Genomic DNA, 20,263 nt, shown 5'->3' with positions numbered 1-20,263 from the left:
ATGAATGGATCCTGGTAACTCTGTGCTTTGTCAATTGACACACTGGGTGGAGGAAGTGGTTGTCCCAGAAACTCCATGCTGCAAAACTGACCAACTACACAGAGGAGGCACTTGGCAAGAGTCACTGTGAGCTGTTCCTGCAGCTGCAGAAATGATCACACAGGACAGTAGGCTCCAAGTCAATCAGCTTTTGTACTTAGCATTAGTAGAGATGGATCATATAAACACTGGAGTGGTCACAGGCCAGCTGGGCAAGGAGAAGGGCAAGAGGTGGGGCAATGAACAAATTCTTACATGTCTAAGGGCTAAAACTCATTCTAGGGACACCAAGGTGCCCCTGCGCAATCCTTGCCATGTGTAAAGAGATGGATCCTATGAGCTGCACTGAAAGGGTCCCATATGTGGCCCCAGACTGAGTGACCATGCACTGTTCTTGAGGCACACTTTGGGCTTTACAGGGTCCTGCAGGGCATGGATAATACTGCCCCCAAAAGTGGGAAATCCAAACAAATGCCATCAGAAGAATGTGTGCCTGGGTACAGTAAGGAAAAGCACACTAAAATAGAAAAACAAAACAGCATCTATTAACTCTAGTCCTTACAGTAGTACTTAGCAGTATAAGAATTCACAGAAATACTTTTTAAAATAATTTTTATCAGAAACATGGCACTTTACATCGTCAGGTTACTGAATATACAATGATTATTCCTCACAACATCCCTGTGAGGTAGGCATTAGATTGCAGTTACTATTTTATCTGTGGGCAGAGGCAGAGAAGTATGCAATCAATCCTGCACTATTAAGTTAATGAAGTTCAACTCACTTAAACATGGAGAAGCCCTCAGTGACTTGAATGAGAACGGGACAGTGGGGCAGAGCTGATACTTCATCAGATGTAGTTTTTCACTCCAGCAAAATGCAATACTCAGTTTCTAACTTTGTTGCTCCCCCATATCCCCCTGAAAAAAAGCACTTTTGTAAAACAACTTACACATGGTGAGTTGCTACAAAGTGAGTTCTGTAGTATAAATAGGAAAAACACACTTCAATTCAGCCTACATTTGAATAAAACTGAGAGAAGTTTGCCTGCCCAGCCAAATAGAACAGTTTCAACTTTAGTCCTTTATGACATCTGAGACAACATTTCAGCCTTCAGGTATGAATAAGTGTTTGCTTGACTTAATCTAGGGGAAAAAAGTTTGGTAGACTGCGATCACTGTCTCAGAAATCATGCTTATTTTAGTCAAATTGTTTTACTGAGGGAGGAGGAGGAACTTTGGAGTTTAACTTTCCATGTGTTTAAAAAAACCCTTAGTATAGCAATTTCTCAAATGAACATCTCTTTCAATTTTTTTTTTTTTGTTTCAAAAATGAAATAGAGCAGGTTTGTAAACTTGAACACAATGAACAAATCCTAGTGTTTAATATACAATTATTGATTTTAATCACTTTGTACTGTAAATCAACTTCAGGAAACAAAGTATACTTGACAGTATGGCAACTGTGATTAACTCATCTTCCTATAGCTTTCAGTTATGAAGAGATGCACTGTTCAAGAAAGATTCATAGTCTCAACCTGTAAACCACAGCAGCCTGGCTGAAGCCAAGGAAGCCATTATAATTCATTCCTGCTGAGTAGCTGATCCATCAGTTCGTTCATGTGCAGTATCAGTGACAATGGTACACTCCATCTTGAGAGATGATCACCATCGAAGAGGCTTGGGTCCACATACTCTAAAAACCTTAACATGCTGCTATTCCCAACAGAGAAATCTTCATTCTTATTTAATGGAGGACTCAGTCTAGTGGAACCATGGCTGTGCACTATGATAGGAAAAGAACAGAGTAGTAGCTCTTGGCAGAAATCGCCTTTGTTTTGAGGAGGAGGGTGTGGGGAAAAAAGAGGGAAGAGTAATTCTTAACATTATTACCAAGGGACATTTTAACTTCTAATCTGAGATTCACTTTTCCTTCTGAAAATTGAAACTTTTAGGTCACAACCTCTCCCCCAAGGAGCTTTAACCTTTAAATCCACGTAGCAAATGTAGTCTCCAGACAAAGGGTACAAATATAAAAGAAAAAAAGCTCAGAAGTGCACTTTGCATATCCTGCCTCACAAAGGGTTAAAGTGCTAAGTTTGATATATCCAAAAATTAAGCATCTCTCCTACTCCTTTATTTTTTTAAATGAAACTTTATCTTTGGTTTCTTGTATCTTCCCTGTAATTTTATCCTTTGTTTCCTCCATCTTCCCTGTAATTTTATCCTTTGTTTCCTCCATCTTCTCCGTAATTTTATCCTTTGTTTCCTCCATCTTCTCCGTAATTTTATCCTTTGTTTCCTCCATCCTGTCTTGTAGATATTCCTTTACTGGTGGTGGTGTGGACATATAGCCGTGCTTACGTAGGTATTTAACAGTGACAGATGTTCCTCCCAAAGTCACAGTGTATCTGGCAGGAGTTGCAATCTTAAAGAAACCAGAGAATACACCACAGAGATAAAACAGGAAAATAACATCCAGCAAGAGGTATTTTTTTATGTTGAAAATTTATTTTGACCAGTGTCAGATTCTAAAGATATCTTCAATTTATAAGGAAATAAGCCAGTTTACAGTACATCCCCTAGAAATGCATACCTTTTACTTAAAGTATCATTTTGTCAGAGCCAGCAAGGGCATTAGACTTCCCTTAAAAAAACTCATCAACACACAAACCCTCCCTGTGCAGATTGTAGGACAAGCATTTGGCATCTTGATGCAATTCAGAACAGACTGCATGTAAACACTGAGTTTCTTCCAAGACTGCCAGATCTCCCAGCTATAACAACATCTGCATATTTAATAACCATCCTTATTGGTCTCTTTTAGACACAAGAAAAATTGGAAAGAGTCGTACTTTCACATTTTGTTTGGGAAAGTAACCCCTTTGAAAACAGGCAAGAAGGACATCACTTTTAGAAACAAAACAAATTGAGTCGCATGTACAGCAAATACTGTACCTTGTTTTTGGATGGTCTGACATGTTTCAGTTTCCCAAACACAGACTTTGCACATATAAAGCAATAAAAGGAAACCCAAATCTGAATGTAAGTAATTGATTCAAATGGACAATGGAAATACTTGAGAGTGATGGACATCTAAGGGGAAGACAAAAAATCATCTAGGATAAAAATAACTGTCCTTTTATCTGAAATTCAGATGAGGTGTTTAGACTTTACCTCTTTGTCCCTGCTTATCAGGGATACAGAATAACTTGTCATCTCAGAGGGCTGCAATACTTCTGCAGCAAAGAAGTTATTTTAGAAATACAGACAGACTCCTTGAAGGAACACAGAACACATATCAACTTGCATGGGACTATTTTTGCCACAAAATGAATGCTTAAGTATATGTAACTATCAAAGAAAACTAATTAATTCCTTCTGCTGTAAACAAGTAAACCCTGTTTATTTCACCAGGCAAGACTTAGAGCTTATTTACAAACTATAATTATACTTACTTTATACAATGCATATGCAGTTAGTGCATTTCCACTCTGGGAATTTTTCAGGATGTCTACTACACTGTCTGGTAAGCCAATCAACTCTAGGAATGGAACAACATTCACTCCACTATAAAAGAGAAAAACATTGGTAACTTGAATGGGAATTTGAAACCTGAATAGTAATTTAGAGTACTATTTCCTTATTACACAAACTTCATTATTTGAAAACATTTTTTTTTTTAATCTAAGCAATATACTTAAAGGATTTATGTTTCTTACCATAGGAAAATTAATGTTCTTTTCAGCATTTCAAAAGGTGACCCATTTATATTATCTCTGTTGGGTGGAATAGTTTCTAACTTACCCGTGTCCCAGTTTATGTTTGAGGTAAGTAAATGTAATGGTGGTAAGACAGTTACTCAGGTTCCAGCTGTGCATATTCAATTTCATGCTCTGTTTTGCCTAAAATTACCCTTTTTTCTATTAAAATTTCAGACAATGTTCTCCATTCATTTTTAAATATATCAAACATGGAATGTGGCAAAAGGAAAGGAAGCAACATGTTACATGGACAGGACTTCAGGGGCTTTGTCCTCAGTTGTTCTACTGTGTCAAGATGGTGGCGGGAGATCCTATCACAATTTCTTTCTATTTGAAATCCAGGGAAACACCAAAAGAGAAATGAAAGCTCATATTTATATTATAGAATAAAGCTACACAAAGTTATAGATGACCTGAATTTCCAACATTTAGAGATTTTTTATTATTAGTACCATTATTCATTTCTATCTAATATTTTAATCATTCTTCTGAGCATGCAATTGCTTTAGCATCAGGAACAGTAACAGGCAGTAATTTCCCAACAGTTACTAGAACCTACAGTCTGAAGGGCTATTCCCAGAGTAGGGAATGCAGACCTAGTAAGAGCTGAAAGATAGTAGTGACTGTGCCACTTCATAAACCATGGCTGTTTAGTCTTGTATGACCAGTCATTCTGAAAGTTATTTTTCTACTTCAAGAGGGCACTGCTCCTGTGGCATAACAAACTGAAGCTTTGTTATAATTAGTTTAATTAGTTTCTAGTTGAATATTTCAGTTGTTTTGATCTGCCAAACACCTACTTTGGCAGCAGGCTTTAGAGTTTCAAGAAAAGTAATCTTCATTCAATGTGAAATGTCTGGACAAAAGCATCAACCTGAATTTATTCAAAGCAAAATATTTTTATAGTTCAAGACCTTTATTCCTCTGACATGAGCTAAATTTAGAATGACATTTGGATCTATAGCTCCCAGAAAGGGCAATTATGCCAGCTGGTTAGAGTAACTAAAACAAACACTTGTGCAGTAAGGCATTCTGATGTCAGAGTTCCATCCTTGCCACCACAAACTGTAGTTGTTTCATGCTTTCTATTATTAAATATACAACACCAGCAGTCCAGAGATAAACATTTGCTTATATTTAGCAAACTATTTCCAGATAAATAAAACTTCTTTCATTTGAACTAGCAAACTAGCAGCTCATAATTGATGTAGTAGTTTTTTCTGATAAATGCCATTTTCCAGAATGGTATCTAGCACATGCTGTAACTAAAAGAAACTAAAATGAGAAAATTCTGTTTATCTCTTTTTTTTTTTTTTTTTTAACCACACAAATATTTAATTTCCAATTAAAAAGTATGGTCTACAGTAGCAATTTTTTCAGTGGATGGCACGAAAGACAAGAAACAGAAACAAAAAAGGAGGGGATACACATTGTGAACAGCTAAGTGAGGCAAATTCATGAAGTGAAAATCCAGTTAGGAGGAATGACTGGGGATGAAGAGGGGAGGAAGTGGTAATCTGAAGTCCAAGGGCAAAAAAAAAGAAAAATTCTATGAAGATCTCAACTAGCCATTCACAATCAGGATTCCGTATCACTATCTTTACCTTTTGAGAGATTACTAATAATTTCAATGCTGCTTACATCCATTCATCATTTTGGAGAGATGAGCATTCCTTTAAATGCCAGCAACATACCAGGTACAGCAATAACTGCATGGTAATAGTATGTATATGAAACTCTCCTGAATCCTATATACTCTCAATATTAAGCTTATGCTTTAGTCAAAAATGTAGCCACATTTCTCTTTTAAATATAAAGGCACTTTTTAACATGCAGTAATAATTTATATGTCCTTTCACTAGTAGATCTCAATTCAACCATGGTATTGGGCACTGCAACAAAATACCAACTTACTTCATGGCTGCATAGTAAAAGGATCCAAACCATACAGTGGAAGTCACAAGGTGCACTGGAATCATGACTTTCCCATACTGCTTAAAAGTTTTCTTGAATCTCTGAACAAGACTCATTGATTTATCTTGTAATGGATCAGGTTCTGAAGAATCTGACTCTGCAGGGCTCTGTTTGGGTGCATCAGTGGCCAAAGGCAAAGGATTTCTTTCTTCAGAAACCTTGTGAGAAGTGTCTACTGGATGGGATGAAAAAGCAGTTTTCTTTGAGGCAAAGTGAGCTGCACCTGCATGAAGACATTGTTTAGGAGGGTCCAGTGCCAGAATGACTTTGCATCCCACATTAGACAACACAGACTGTCCTTTCAAGCACTGAAAGACACCAGTGCGAGGGAAGAACCAACACGTTCCATGCGCCAGCTGAGATGCAGAATGTAACAGACTCCGCTGCATTTTGATGAAGTATGGATGAAGTTTCTATAAAGAAGAAACAAGAGTAAACGAACTGCATGGTGTGATTTCTACTTGCTCCAATGCCACTTAAAATTCTCAGATTTTACATGTCTTTCTATTTTACTTTAAAAAGGTTTTCCTTACATTCTTTGCAGAAATGGTTACCTTCCAGAATTAAGGAAATAATTTTCTAATTTCTTCAGCATTCTGAACTAAAATAACCCCTTCACTTACCATACTCTGCTTCTCACTGCTAAGATGATCACTCTACTCCCAAAAATATTTTTAGGAGTTTAGTTAGGAGTTTAGTACTATCTACTGCTTTTATCTACATGATCTGTCACAGCCATTGAAAAGTTACCCCTAAACTTCACTTATAGTACCATCTGATAACTTGTGTGATACTTTGAGCCTACATAAATGCATTATAAATTCACTGAAGTAAATGCAATTAAAAGTTATTTTTGGTGTCAGCGCATTCTTAGTTTTGGTAAAATTTTTCATGTTTGATACTATTTTCAGTAGAAGTTCATAAAATTAAAAAAAAAACAATAGAAATAATTATTAATAATCAAGCAATAGCCTAAATAATAACAAATGTAATTGTAACAGCCTGCCAGTAACACCTGTCAGGAAGGGGGAAGGTACTGTTGAATGTCATATATTAACATGAGCAAAACTGAATTGCAATTTTCCAAATATTGCAGTGCAAAGAATATTTTAAAACTGTGGAATAACCCAGTTAACTTAAGATTTTGAATACCTACCAGTTACTCCTGAAAGTTTGAAATAACTATTGACAGCTTCCCCACAAAGAAGAAAGAAATTTAGTTTTGCATGCATAGACATCAAGAAATAATTTTACCTCCCAAATTGCATGCTTTGAAATTGCGAAATACTCTTTCCTTTATTCAATGGTTGCAAGTTACAGAACTAACATTCCTTCCCTCCAAAAAAAAAAAAAGTGATGCTAATTGATGTAACAAATGCCACTTAAGTTACTCTACAAATTTTGTACATTACTAATGCTTTTCCATTTTTAATTGCCACAACAATTCTTCATCCAAATTAGAAATAATTCAAATTTAATTGAAACGTTGTATCTGCTTTCCCTTCACCTTAGATATATGCCAGGTGCATTAGCAGTGCATTTTTCTAGGCTACAGAAAATGATCAATACTTCCTAGCAGAGAAAGAAGTAAAAAAAAAAAAAAAGTGAAACCATACATACCCTTTATTGCTTTCTAGATATGGTAAGGTGTGTATCTTCAAAAAGCTGCAACTCTTCCACTGGCTCCCCACCTTTCAAATAGATGTCTTGAACACATTGAGGCCCCTGCTAAAGTGAAAAAAGGGAATATTTAGAGCAATAGCAACAAGAGCAAATTTATCCTATAAAGATTTATTTCTGTTCAGCCTGAAACCTTGCAACTGAAGAATTTATTGGTGTAAATTCCCTTTTGAACACTGACATGCTAATGGGAGATTCTGTCTGTGTAATTTTAGAATTTCCTCAACTTTGAATTACTGTGTTCTTCCAAGAGAGGAAAGTTTCATAATCCACATGGATCTGTTGGAACAGTCCTGCCTGTATGTTTGCTAGGTAGTTTTATGCTACTGTTGTACTTGAATTAATGGCCATTACTAAAATGACAATGTTTGATGTGGGGAGAAGAGGAATTCCCAGGTTTCAAACTCTCTGGGAACCTCTGCATTGCTTGTGACACACAGACACACACTTTTGCTGAACTCCTACTAACAGGAGGTACTGCATCAATGGGGAAAAGGAACTTGTATCTCCATATAAGGAAGCAGTTACTCTGTCCTGTTGAATTTTGAACTCAATGGGAATGAAGAAGTGCTGCTGCTGCTCATGGAGCAGTAAATCAGCTTCAGGTACTGGCCCTTCATGACTCAGTTTTCTGTTAAGACTTCACTGGAAGCAGCAACTGCTTGTGGTATCTCTAGTTTTACAAGAAGCAGAGATTCTTGCTTACTTCTGAAATCCAAATGCAATTGCTTCTCAAAACAAGAAGTAGTGAAAACACTCAGCAAAACTCAAGTGTTCAGATGGCACTCTATCATATGCCAACTACTTAACTGATTTATAGAAATTGTAACAACAAACTTGGAACATGACAACTGCATTCCTTGCCTACTGCCACTTAAAAGTGCTTTCCTGAGGGATAACATTCTCTACGGAGAACTGTTTTCCCCTCTCACTAATCCTACACATCACTAAGCATCTGCCCTAAGTATATTTTCTCAATATCCAACAAGCAGACTCAGCAAAAGGCATCCACCTATGGGAATATGGAGTCTCTTGAGTCAGACTTCTACTGTTCACCAGTACCCTACTGAAAAATACCTGGTTCAAACAAGCTTTGCAAATTGCCACCATACAGCATGGGGGAAACCATAATTTTCAGTCATCTATGTTATTAACAGGACACTGCATTCCAGCAGCCTTGGGAAGAGATCATTATTCAGCACAGGACTGAGAAGCTGAACAAGCATTTCTGATTTTTTCCATTCCTTATAGTGTATTTACAGTAGCACTTCTCAGAGCACTGTTTCTAGATTTTGCATTCCAGCACAGTCCAAACACCTCTGACCCAGCACAGTGGCTGCAGAACTCTGGGGGAGGAAATGGTTCCATTCTTCCAATGCTCATCTGGCAGCACGACACTGCTGTGATTAGTAAATGAGTTTCAAAGTCTTTGCTTACCGAATTACATGCACCATGTAAAACTTAAAAATAGAATGTTACCTAAGGCTTTATAGAAGAGAAGGTTGAGGTGCTATTCCAAGACTTTCCATGCCACCTATATTCTCAGATGGACTTGAAAAGTCATTAATTAAAGGCTTTTTTCTCCATCATGCATGACCTGGCAGGTCAAAAGGAATGTCATCTAAACATCTACAGCAGACCCTGAAAAGGTTTTTGAACCTTGTAAGCAGATAGTATGGTTCTAACTGATGCTCTACATAATTGCTTGCTGTTTGTTTCTCCATTTTAAAATGTGGAGAAGCACAATAACTTGATAGATAAGGCTAAGATATGACAGCACTTATGTTTGAGAGGATAAAAGAAAACATGTTTTTTGAAACAAGGTTAAAATTTTCCTAATGACCTTACTGTATTTCACAAGTAAGTGCTTTGTATATTTAAATGAACAAAGGAGAGACTTTTTGAAGCGTTGATACATTGAGTATTACACTGCTATTCAGAAGCACTGGCATGAGGGAGCTATTATAAAGGTTACAGCAAGATGTAGGAAAGGCACAAGAATCAAGTAACAGATTAATACAGCATACACTTTGTAAATTCATTTTAAATAAACAAATATTTTTAAAGGGGTGCTGAATTGTTATACTTTAATTACTTCGCTCAACAGTGCAAACAAATCTTTATCAGGACATATAAAGTGCACAACAGTTATGGTTGGAGATCCAAATAAATATGAAACTATCTGTTTCATCCCTCTAAAACGTGACATGAATACAGAGAAACTTGTCCTTTGAGACAATTAGTAAGAGCAAGTTCCTAAAATCCTGTGCACTCCACAGGCAGCAGGAACACAAACTTCTTCTCTAAGCATAATACTTCTCAAAGAAATTACTCGAGCTATACAATTGCCCTAGTAACTTTAGATTCTAAGGAAGTTGGGACAGTAACCTGAATGTTACCCACAATTGCACCTAGTGACTTTTGAAAAGCTTCGTTTTAGCATGTTTAACATTTTTCCTGCTGTTGCACCATACTGCAAGGGCACAGAAAAGGACAAGAAGGTACAAGCTCCACATACCAAGGTGGGAAAACACTTGTCTGTGGGGTGGGGGCAGGGGGAAAGGTGTTGTAAAGCATCTTAAGATTACTTGATTAGTTTTCTCTTAAAAATGCCACAAAGAAAAAGAAATCTGCCTAAGGACAAATATAACTCAAGTTCTCTGCTCCAAGAATTCCATGTAGTCAGTTACTGAATATATATTAGCTACAGAAATAATGAAATGCTATACAAACTTGTGATATGGTCTCCTCTTCAGCACTGTCACATCCCAGCTAACTCTTTAGTAGCATCTCCAGCAGCTGAGCTGTAGAGATATTGGTTGTTCAACACAAACTCCTGGTTGGGATTCTTGGATACTCATTTAATTCCTGAAAGCACCCCTGTCCTATGGTGAGCTATTAACAAGACCTCTGACATAAAGGGAGTGCTCTAGGGGCCTCTTATGGAAAAGTATAGATCAGCTTCTCATTGCAGTACTGGAGGTTTTGTTTAGGAAACTTCTGTACTTGTGTTATAATTCAATTCATAAATCTGATATATGCAAGAGCATCCTGGCTCTTGCATTTACTCTGCTTTCCAGTGATAATTAGGAAGTAGATATGAAATTTGCTTTTTGTTCCTGAGGACAACAAAAGTTCAGGAATTTTAAATGCCACAGAGCTGGTTTATATGACTGTCTCAAAGTCATTTGCTTTGGATGTGTGCTAACATTCTATGCCAAAAAACTCCAGGGGATTTTTGGAAAACACAGAAGTAACAAGCCTGGCTAATATAGGTATGGCAAAGGCTGCTGTGGATATTTACTGTAGGAAAGAGAAAATATGCCAGAGATACTGTCAGATGAAACTTTCATCAGGATAATTTGCATAAAAATGGTTACACTGTTACAATTAATGTTTTTTGAGTTACCAGAAAAAATAAAATACAAGAAGGGGAGGTGCATAAAAGATGGCAAGAACTTTAGTGTTAAGAGAATGGCAAAAACTTAGCATTAAGTTTTTTTGTAAAAGAGGTCAGAAAGCATCTGAGGGAATTGAGGGCATAGTATATGTGGAGAACACTTGATTATTTTCTCAGTTCTACTAGAAACACTCTGGACACAATATGTAAATATGGATGACTTTAAAGCATTTTCACTTGTTCCGTTACTGTTTAAAAAAAGAACATTAATTATACCACAGGAGAGTTCCCAATGAAAATCCATGAGCTTTTTCCACTCCCAAGGCACCTTTCTCTGGAAACAGAGAATCAATTTACATTCTTGTCATATTTAGTGTAAAATCTAGCAAACTTTGAGAATTGTGTATGGCAGACAGAGTAGAATTTTGAAAGAAAACAAACCAAGTTTTCAGAAATCCTTTTCAACTCATCTTTCAGACTGCATAAAAAGCAAATACAGAGATCTTATCCAAGCAGCTCAGTTTAATAAACAACATGACCATACTGCTTACATTTTTACTAAATATAATAAAAAACCCCAAAGCTTGTTTTCAGATTTAAATTGTTCTTTTGAAAAATTCATTGACAGTGTATTAAAAATACCCAAAACTGATTTTGCAAAGTTTATAGACCAAAATAAGAAAATAAGAAAACCACAACTGAACTGAAAACACGTATGGGTGCCCTAAAAATCTGGGAACATATTTTAAAATCATTGTAAGACTAGTGCAATACATGCAAAGCATTGTTTTTCTTAAATTCAATGTAAAATAAAACTATAAACCTCTTGGTAACTGCAAAGGGTTAGCATAGCTAGGAGTCACTAACCACGGATGGGAAAGTGGAAATGCACAGGGACTTTTTATGTTTCGTATTAATACCTTGAGTGCATGAATGAACATTTAGAATTTCTATTTTGATCTTTACTACTTTTGCAGTGTCACTCAAACTACCTGTTATTCATTCTAAACTAAGAAACTTACTTATAATTTGAAGTTTGGGCATCATTAGCTGTGTAGTTGTGTTATTCAGGACTGTCTAAAAATATAACACCACATTTTAGGTTAAAGGGAGTAATGCAAAATATATCAGTGGAATTTATTTAAAACTTGGTAAAATCATGTTTAAACAAATAAAAGACTAAAACCCTTGCAGGCAGATGACCCTAAAGCATTAGCCCCACCCTACCTCTATACTATTTTCATTAGTAAATAGTATGCTATAATTTTTTAAAATTGTTCATATTATTACAACTCAATACTGCTAAGTGGATATAAGCCAACAACTTTGTTACTCTTATTTTACCTAAACTACTCTTCTTGCTGAAACACCCTGAACAAAATCAAAAAGTAAAACAAACTTCTTAACAGTCCTTACACACTGAGTAATCTTCACTGCTACAATCTTCTGATACTCAAATATTAAAAATGATAAGAAGAAGTAGCTTTAGGAAGAATAAAAGATATTGCAGATATGTGTAAAGTCTGCACACTGGATTCAGAAGACAAAGCAGGAGAACGTAATGCAATGCCTGTGTGTTGAATTATATATCTGGAATGCTAAACAGGAGCCTTAACAGCACAGTCAGTACGTCCATGGTAACTCCATTCTCCTCTGTGATGGAAAGTACTGGATCTTAACATTGCATGTAGCTGACCATTATATGAAAATGTGAATGCTCTCTCAAATGCTTCTAAAAGAAAGGCTCACAATCAGCTGTAGTGCTTTCTGCTCTTCAGAACTGTTTTTAATAATTGGTGCTATTCTATCTGTTAGCACTGGTTCCTTCCTTCACAAGCTTCGTTCTGCCCTCTACTGAATTTTTAAGTAAGTACAACTCACACATCTAACACAAAAGGTTTCTGCTGTCTATGATTCTGTCCAACAAGTGTTGCCGGATCATCCTCTGTACCAGGTTCCAGAGCCTCTCAGATTATAGGCATATGTCAATGAAAAACCTGGCTTTTAAAGTGCTATCTGGTTTGATTTTTTTTGTCCATTTGTCGTTCTACAGATATGTCTGCAATAAGCAAGGTAGAGAAGTTATGTCTATAGATTTCAACTAAGCTTAAAAATAGCATATTATGTATATATATGCTAAAAAGAGGTCAAAAAAAGCCTTACATTAGTCAAAAGCAGGGCCCGTATTCATCTGCTTCTTCACACTATCTTCCACTTTAGGATAATGATTAAAATAAGATCTGATTCTCTTTCTATTCCACTTAGGTAATAACTTTCAGAATCCTAACAGCTTCTTCTGTCCTTGTGTCTCCCAAGGTGTCATTAGTTCATTCCTCCTGAAACAATTGTTGTCTCTCAGAGGGTTTTCAGCCACAGGGCCTTTGAGGTGCAGGTGTGGGGGCTGCAGGGGAATTTGTGTAGTGGTCTGGTTTAAAAAGCAGTGGAAAGCTTCTATTGGATAACTAAGAGGGGCTGGAAAGGGACTTCACATAAGCAAGCCTCAGATCTGCATATGACTCTGAACTCCTTTAGACACAAAACCAACCCACAACTGAACTGACGAAGGGTTAGATGCTAAAACACGAACAAACAGAGATCAGTTTTCTACACTTCATCAAAACATTGTGTGAGAATCTCTTAGGATCTTCCTTCTCAATAGTACATTGTATTTTATTTGACAAATTCCTCACCTCTTTCAACTCACTGAGCACTTAAAAAAGTGCTTTTTTAGCACTTTTACACATGCGGAAATGCATTGCAAATATGGTTATTAGTTCTATGTTCAGAGCTTAGTTATTTCATTTATGATGAAACTCAGAGCTGCAGTGCACATCTCTTTTCACTAACAGAGTCATCAATGAGAGTCAAAAGGCTACTGCCAAAAACTGAACTCTTGCTCAAGACTTCCTGGTACTTGCAACTTGGATTCTAGTAGCCAAGCTCATTTTTTAATTCATAGTTTTTCTGGTCACTCAGAACTTCATCGATATAGACAATGCAGATTATAATAATTAATTTTTAAAGTCTCTGGAATTGTAATAAAATATTTATTCATGAAAAATGTAATGAAACAATTAGAGACATAGTGCAGATACAGTGACTTTTACTAAAACAGATGGTGCTGGACACAAATAGAGTTCAGCCTTTTTGCCCAGATCTGTTGGGTTGTGAGAGGTTCTGGTGGAGGGTGGGCTATAGGGGTGGTTTCTTTGAGAAGCTGCCAAAAGCTTCTTCCATGTTTGAGAGAACCAATGCCAGCCAGCTCCCAGAGAGACTCACCACTGGCCAAGGCCGAGATCATCAGCGATGGTGGTAGGGCCATGGGATAACATGGCTAAGAAGGAAGAAAAATTGTTGCAGAGATATAATTGAGGCCAGGGAGGAGCAGAGTGAGAACACGTGAGAGCAACAGCCCTGCAGACACCAAGGTCAGTGAAGGAGGGGTGGGAGGTGCTCCAGGCACAGGAGCTGAGGCAAGCCAGCAGCCTGTAATGCAGACCATGGTGAGGGAGCTGTGTCCCTGCAGCACATGGAGGTCCAGAAAGGAACAGAGATCTATCTGCAGCCTGTGGAAGATCCCATGCCAGAACAGGTGAAGGCTGTGACCCTGTAGGAAAGCCACACTGGAGAAGGTCCTGTAAGGACGTGGGGCAAGAGGAATCCATGCCAGAGCAGGTTTGCTGGGAGGACTTGTGATTTCATGGGGGTCCATGCTGGAACAGGCTACTCCTTGGAGGACTGCACACAGTGGAAAACGACCCACGCTGGAGCAGTTCTTTATGAACTGCAGCTCATGGGAAGGATTCATGTTGGAGTGGTTGAGGAAGACTGTCTGCCACTGGAGGGATCCCCGCTGCAGCAGGGGAAGGAGTCCTCCCCCTGTACAGGAAGCAGTGGCAGAGAAAACGTGTCATGAACTGATTGCAACCCCCATTCCCTGTCGTCCTGTGCCACTGAGAGGAAGAGCAGAGAGAGAACTGGGAGTACAGTTAAGCCCAGTAAGGAAGGAGGAGTGCCAGGAAGAAATTTTTAGGGTTTGTTTTACCTCTCATTTCCATACTGTGATTTGATTGGTAATAAATTTAATTAATTTCCCCACATTGACTCTGTTTTGCCTATGACAGCAAGAAGTAACTGATCTCTCCCTGCCCTTACCTCAACTCAAGAGCCTTTAATTGTATTTTCTTTTCCCTGCCCTACTGAGGAGGGAAGGGGTAGAGCAGCTTTGGTGGGCACCTGACATCCAGCCAGAGTCAAACAACCATACCAAACCAAAAAATACAACCTTAGATATTCAAATACTTTATCTTGACTAATTATAAAAGGCATTTATTAGGAATATGCTTAAACTTTGATCTTAGAATCAACTTTGTACAGCCTTCTGCCTCACCTTCCATAGTGACTACCAAACCTATTTCCTTTCTAGCCTTGATAAATGCCATTTTACCACCTTGGTTCTTTACAGGTCTTGCCTCATTGTTGTGTTTCTTCTCTCTATAACCCAACAGCAAGAATAGTACTATCTGTAATAATACATTAAGTGCAAATTACATTATGCAATAATTTTATAAAATACTTAAAACAACAACCTCAAAGTGCCAAGTCTTTTACTCATTAAATTCACCCCAAATACTTCTACAGATGTCCAAAAAACATTCTCAAGGAAGAACTCTGAAGCCTTACAATTAGAAACAAAGTAGGAATAAAAGTAAACTAGTGTGAAACTGGAAAAAAACCATCCCAGCTTCCATAAAAACAGAATTCACAGTGGAAGCATTGGGTTCAAGATTTTTTCTTTTATTCTCTCACCACATTTATTTCACACTTTCAAACACTGAAAAGCTGTCATTTTTCCCAGCAAAAAATACAGAACATTCATCTTTCAGCAGAATTACTGTTGGCAGACATTCATTTCCAGTATAAATCTTTTCTAAATATTCAAAGTAAGTGCTGAATTCTCTGTTGTGAATTCAGATTTCTCCATATGGGGAAATATGTGCAGTATCAATCAGAATATCTTGAAAAATTATGTGTGAAGAGGCTGATCATAACATTTACAGAACACACATACACTCAAAACCACAGTCTTCATCTAATTTTCAGTAAATGCTATTCCCAACATCTCTACAAAGGAATGTGAACAGTTCTTACAGGAGAAGTATTATTTTTATTAAGATCTTGATACCTGAGTGGCTAAACCTTCTTGCCCATTATTCAGTTTATGGCCTTACACAGCATTTCTTACACAGAAGACATGCAAACAACAAAATCACACCATCTACAAGTGTCTGAAACAACACTAGATTCAGAGAGCTGTGTCTTTGTACCAGGAGCTCTGATGAGACCTCAGTATTAGAACCCTAATAACGCTCCTATTCACAGTCTGAAGCAGCAGCATTACAACACTGCTGTATTCAGATAGCAATCCTGTGAATGCCACACTGCAACCTTTGCAAGCACACTGCTTTCTGCCAGATGTCATCAACATGGCCCAAAGCTTGTGGTTCAGCACAGAAACATCCCTCATCAGAAAGTACTATCCTATGGCCTGAGACAGCAGGAAGCAAAGGATGCCATCTAATTTTAGCATCAGCAAAGCCAGTTTTTAAATCCACAAAATATTAAGAGTGAATAGTTAACTGCCTGGTACACGCTGGGGGCTAAGCACTACTACTGCAGTTAAAGGTAAGTGCTGTCACATTTTATTAAAATCTTTCACCAGCCACTCTTGGAAGAGACTCACTGAATTCTTCTGAAGCCACTCATGCATTTCTATTTCCCACCAACAAAACCCATCCATTGGAAAAAAAGCTACTGATTTGTTTTCTAATTGGTTTGTGAGCACCTGACTGTATTAACAACCATTCCCTTCCCCCATCTCCCTCCACAAGGACAAAAAACTCAGCAAGTCCTAAAGAACTGCAGGGGACCATCTGCTGCAACGTTCTACAAAGCCACAATCACAGCCACACAACTTCTTTGGTTTACACAAGAACTGTTACACAGGGTCAAGGCCAATTCTTGGGACAAGATAAAACAGTAGATGCAGGGAATTAAAATTTATAGCCCATCTAAGTGTCCCTTTCATTTCCTGATGTGCACAAACAGAGTTCTTTTACCATTCAGATGAATTTGTTTAGAAGGGGCAGGGTCATGTTTGGAAACATAACAAAAAATGTGGCTCATTTGAAAAAACTGAGTGATGGAAGGCACTGGGCTACAAAGGATTGGAGATTTTTAGAGAAAGCACAAAGTTCCAAAGAGAATAAATTCTACTGTATGATGCCAATAAGCAGATGTGGCTTCAGTCCTTACCAGACAAAAAGTACTAAGTAGATACACCACTGGCTTGTCAGCACCTGCTTAAATCACAATTTTCTGGACAAAATTTAACATGGAAAAGGTTTGTTGGACTTAACACACCTGTATTGGTACCTTCAAGAGTTAACTAAATTTAGGAAAGTAGAATCGCAGTAGATCATAAGGATTTTTCAACTGAATAATAATGCTTTACTCTCACTGGTATTTTATTATAGTGACAGGGCCACGAAGAATGGTGCGTGTTTTTTAGAGGTGTCATGATTCAAGACTCAAAAATTAAGAAAAAGTTATGTGACTTGAACAGTGCTCTTTTTTGTTGTTGTTAGTGCAACACTGCATAACCCATTCATCTCAAGTCAAAAAATCGACTAGGGCCACATAATAGTCATTAAGAATCTCTGACCTCGAGTTTGATCCTTGATCTAAAGTGATGGAACTAGGTAGCTACCTATCAGAATATCAAAGTAAAATCTTTATGATCTATTCTGATGACACTTGGCTGTCCAGGAAGATTTCCATCAGGTCTTTGGGCCTAAGTCTCAGTCATTGATTTTATTCCATTCCTAATACTGAAATATTGATGATGATGAATTTGCTTCAGCATCTAATTTTGAAAATAAGTTAATCTTCAACTATCTTATTTAACACCAAAAAGAACTATGTTGGATTGTCTTTCCATCCTGCAGGATTAAACTGATTACAAGTAATTTACTGAGATTCTATTAGCAGTTTTACATTTCTGAAAATCAGTGTTCTTCCTGCTCTTGTTGTTGAATTTCTCATGCCCTTGTCTTCAGGACTAGAAAAAGCTCCCTACAGATCCAGAAATGTGCCAAGATGCAAACTGATATTAGGTGACATCAAGAGCTCCCTGTCTTGAGAAAACAGACTTCAGTTTCTAAGTGATACCTATGAGCATACACACGAGCTGAGCTGGTTTATCTGCAGAAAAGACCACCTACATCAGGAGAACTACACAGAATCTTTTAAAAACCAGATCAAAACTTTTCTTACAGCTGCTATAGCCTGTGAAGCAGACCTGCAGACAGTCACACCACACAAGTCTTTAACTTCTTACATTCCTTACATACTCCTTTAAAACTCTGAATTTATCTACTCAGTTTTTGCCATGTGGAAGCCACCCGATATCCACCTACCCATATCATCAAATTTTTTTTTTTCATTTCCCTGATGGAAGTGCCTCTTAGGCAGTGAGTGCAATTTAGTAACGCTGCCACAAGGGTCAGTGATACCCTTTTTACTTCAAACAGCCATTAAACAGAAAAGGAGATAAACACCTGCTGTCAGCCCCCCAGGAGATGAACGGTGGCGACATACTATCCCCTGTGCATGCAATTCCCACACTGAAGCAGCTGCACGGCATATAAGCACAGGCAGCAAAACACATTCCAAACGAGGAACCTGCACCCTATCTCCTCCCAAAGCAGCAAAACTTTGGCAAACCATTTTATGTTTATACTTGTTACAGCAATGACACCTTGGGGTAAACTGAAGAACACTCTCAGTTTAAGAACTGGCTTTGGTAAGGAATTCTAGGACACTTCACATACTACTGTCCAAAGTAATGCTTTCTCTCTCAGGACAGTTGGTAGACGGGCTTTTGGAAACAGACATTAGGGAGGCTGAAGTAGTTTGTAATAGCTGACATAGATCCATGTTTCACTTAGCAGCCTTAATTTTTGTTAAAATTCTGATGACTTCCCTGTCTGACTCCCTGGATATACTTAATTAACAGGAGCAGATTACTAATGAGAAATGTAATATGAGACAATAAAACGCTTATACAGCCACTTCAAGCTTTCTGAAAAGACAAGACAGGTCTAGGAAGAGAACTCCCTTAAGGGGCATAAGCCACCTGCGGTCCTTTAGTTATAACACAGAACCATGGAATACGCTGACTTGGAAAGGATCCATCAGGATCATCGAGTGCAACTCCTGGCCCTGCACAGGGCATCCCAAGAATCACACGCTGTGATTGAGACTATGGCCAAACGCTTGAGTTCTGCCAGGCTGGTGCTGTGGCCACTTCCCTGGGGAGCCTGCTCCAGTGCCCAACCATCCTCTGGGTGAAGAGCCTTAGCCCAATACCCAGCCTAAACTTCCTCTGACACAGCTTCGTGCCGTTCCCTTAGGTCCTGGCACTGGGCACCGGGGAGCTGGGATCGGCGCTGCCCTTCGTGAAGAAGTCACAGCCTGAGCTCCCATCTCCAAATCCCTTCCCTTCCACGCAGATGCTGCAGCACGGAACAGCCAGGCCCATCCATGAAATAAATCTCCCACCCGTTTCTTGTGTCGCGGCCGGCATCCTTCAAGGCCGGACCCGTCCAAGGGAAGGCAGGCGGAGGCAGGCGCCGGGAGCCCAATCCCCGTCCCGCTCCCGCCGCTCCCGCCCCCGCCGCGCGGGTACCTCGTGCCGGGCCCGCGCCGCTCCCCGGGGGCCCCGCGCGCCTCAGGCCCGCGCCGGCCTCACCAACGGCCGCTCCCCGCCCTGCCCGCGCAACGTGCGGCGCCGCCCGTCCCCACCATCACCTTCAGGCCCGGCGGCGCCCGCCCACCGCGCAGGCGCGAGCACCGGCCCCCGCTCGCACGGCCCCCTGGGACTCGTAGTCCCTCTGCTCCGGCTCGCACTCCGCCGCCTGTCACAGAACCAAGGTTGGCGGCGACCTTTAAGCCCGCCCTGCCGAATCGTCAGCCCGCCGCTGCCACTGTGACCCCCTAACCCAAATCACTCGGCGCCAGGACCAGGCGTCTCAATCACCTCAGGGAGGGTGACTCCACCACCTCCCTGGGCAACCTATTCCAACGCCTGAGCATCCTCACAGCGAAAAAGTTGTTCTAGTGTCGAAATCTCCCCTCTCTCAGAGCAGGCACGGTAGAAGAAACTGGTTCCAGCTCAGTACAACCTCCTGCCAGGCAGTTGTAGGGAGCGATGAGGTCCCCCCCGAGCCTCCTCTTCTCCAGGCTGAACACCCCCAGCTCCCCGGCCGCTCTCACAGGACGCCGCCGCCTTTTCCCCGCTCGCTTTGCCCGCGGTCCCTCCCAGGACGTGACGCCCGCCCTGGGGT

The 20,263-nt window shown here is 39.3% G+C and overlaps 1 protein-coding gene across 8 annotated transcripts; it reads right to left on the bottom strand.

Moving 5' to 3' along the window:
• Window positions 1-634: 634 nt before the first annotated feature.
• Window positions 635-20,223, bottom strand: MIMS1 (mitochondrial inner membrane scaffold 1). Of its 8 annotated transcripts, none has more exons than XM_021527807.3 (5): window positions 20,102-20,223; window positions 7,397-7,504; window positions 5,717-6,189; window positions 3,497-3,608; window positions 635-2,466 (listed from the first exon to the last, which is right to left on the bottom strand). In XM_021527807.3, the coding sequence occupies exons 3-5, from the start codon at window positions 6,163-6,165 to the stop codon at window positions 2,167-2,169; spliced, it is 861 nt and encodes a 286-aa protein (XP_021383482.3). In that variant the 5' UTR covers window positions 6,166-6,189; window positions 7,397-7,504; window positions 20,102-20,223; the 3' UTR covers window positions 635-2,166. The 8 variants fall into 8 exon arrangements, with proteins under 8 accessions (XP_021383482.3, XP_021383483.3, XP_085429845.1 ...); XM_021527808.3 differs by having other exon boundaries at window positions 7,397-7,501; XM_085573719.1 differs by having other exon boundaries at window positions 20,193-20,223.
• Between the last annotated feature and the right edge of the window lie 40 nt (window positions 20,224-20,263).

The sequence above is a fragment of the Lonchura striata genome, chromosome 2 (genome assembly GCF_050655825.1).
Source record: "Lonchura striata isolate lonStrDom1 chromosome 2, ASM5065582v1, whole genome shotgun sequence".
In the NCBI taxonomy this organism is placed as follows: Eukaryota; Metazoa; Chordata; class Aves; order Passeriformes; family Estrildidae; genus Lonchura; species Lonchura striata.
The sequence above is the reverse complement of the archived record's forward strand: the minus strand, read 5'-3'. Positions and strand labels throughout refer to the sequence as shown.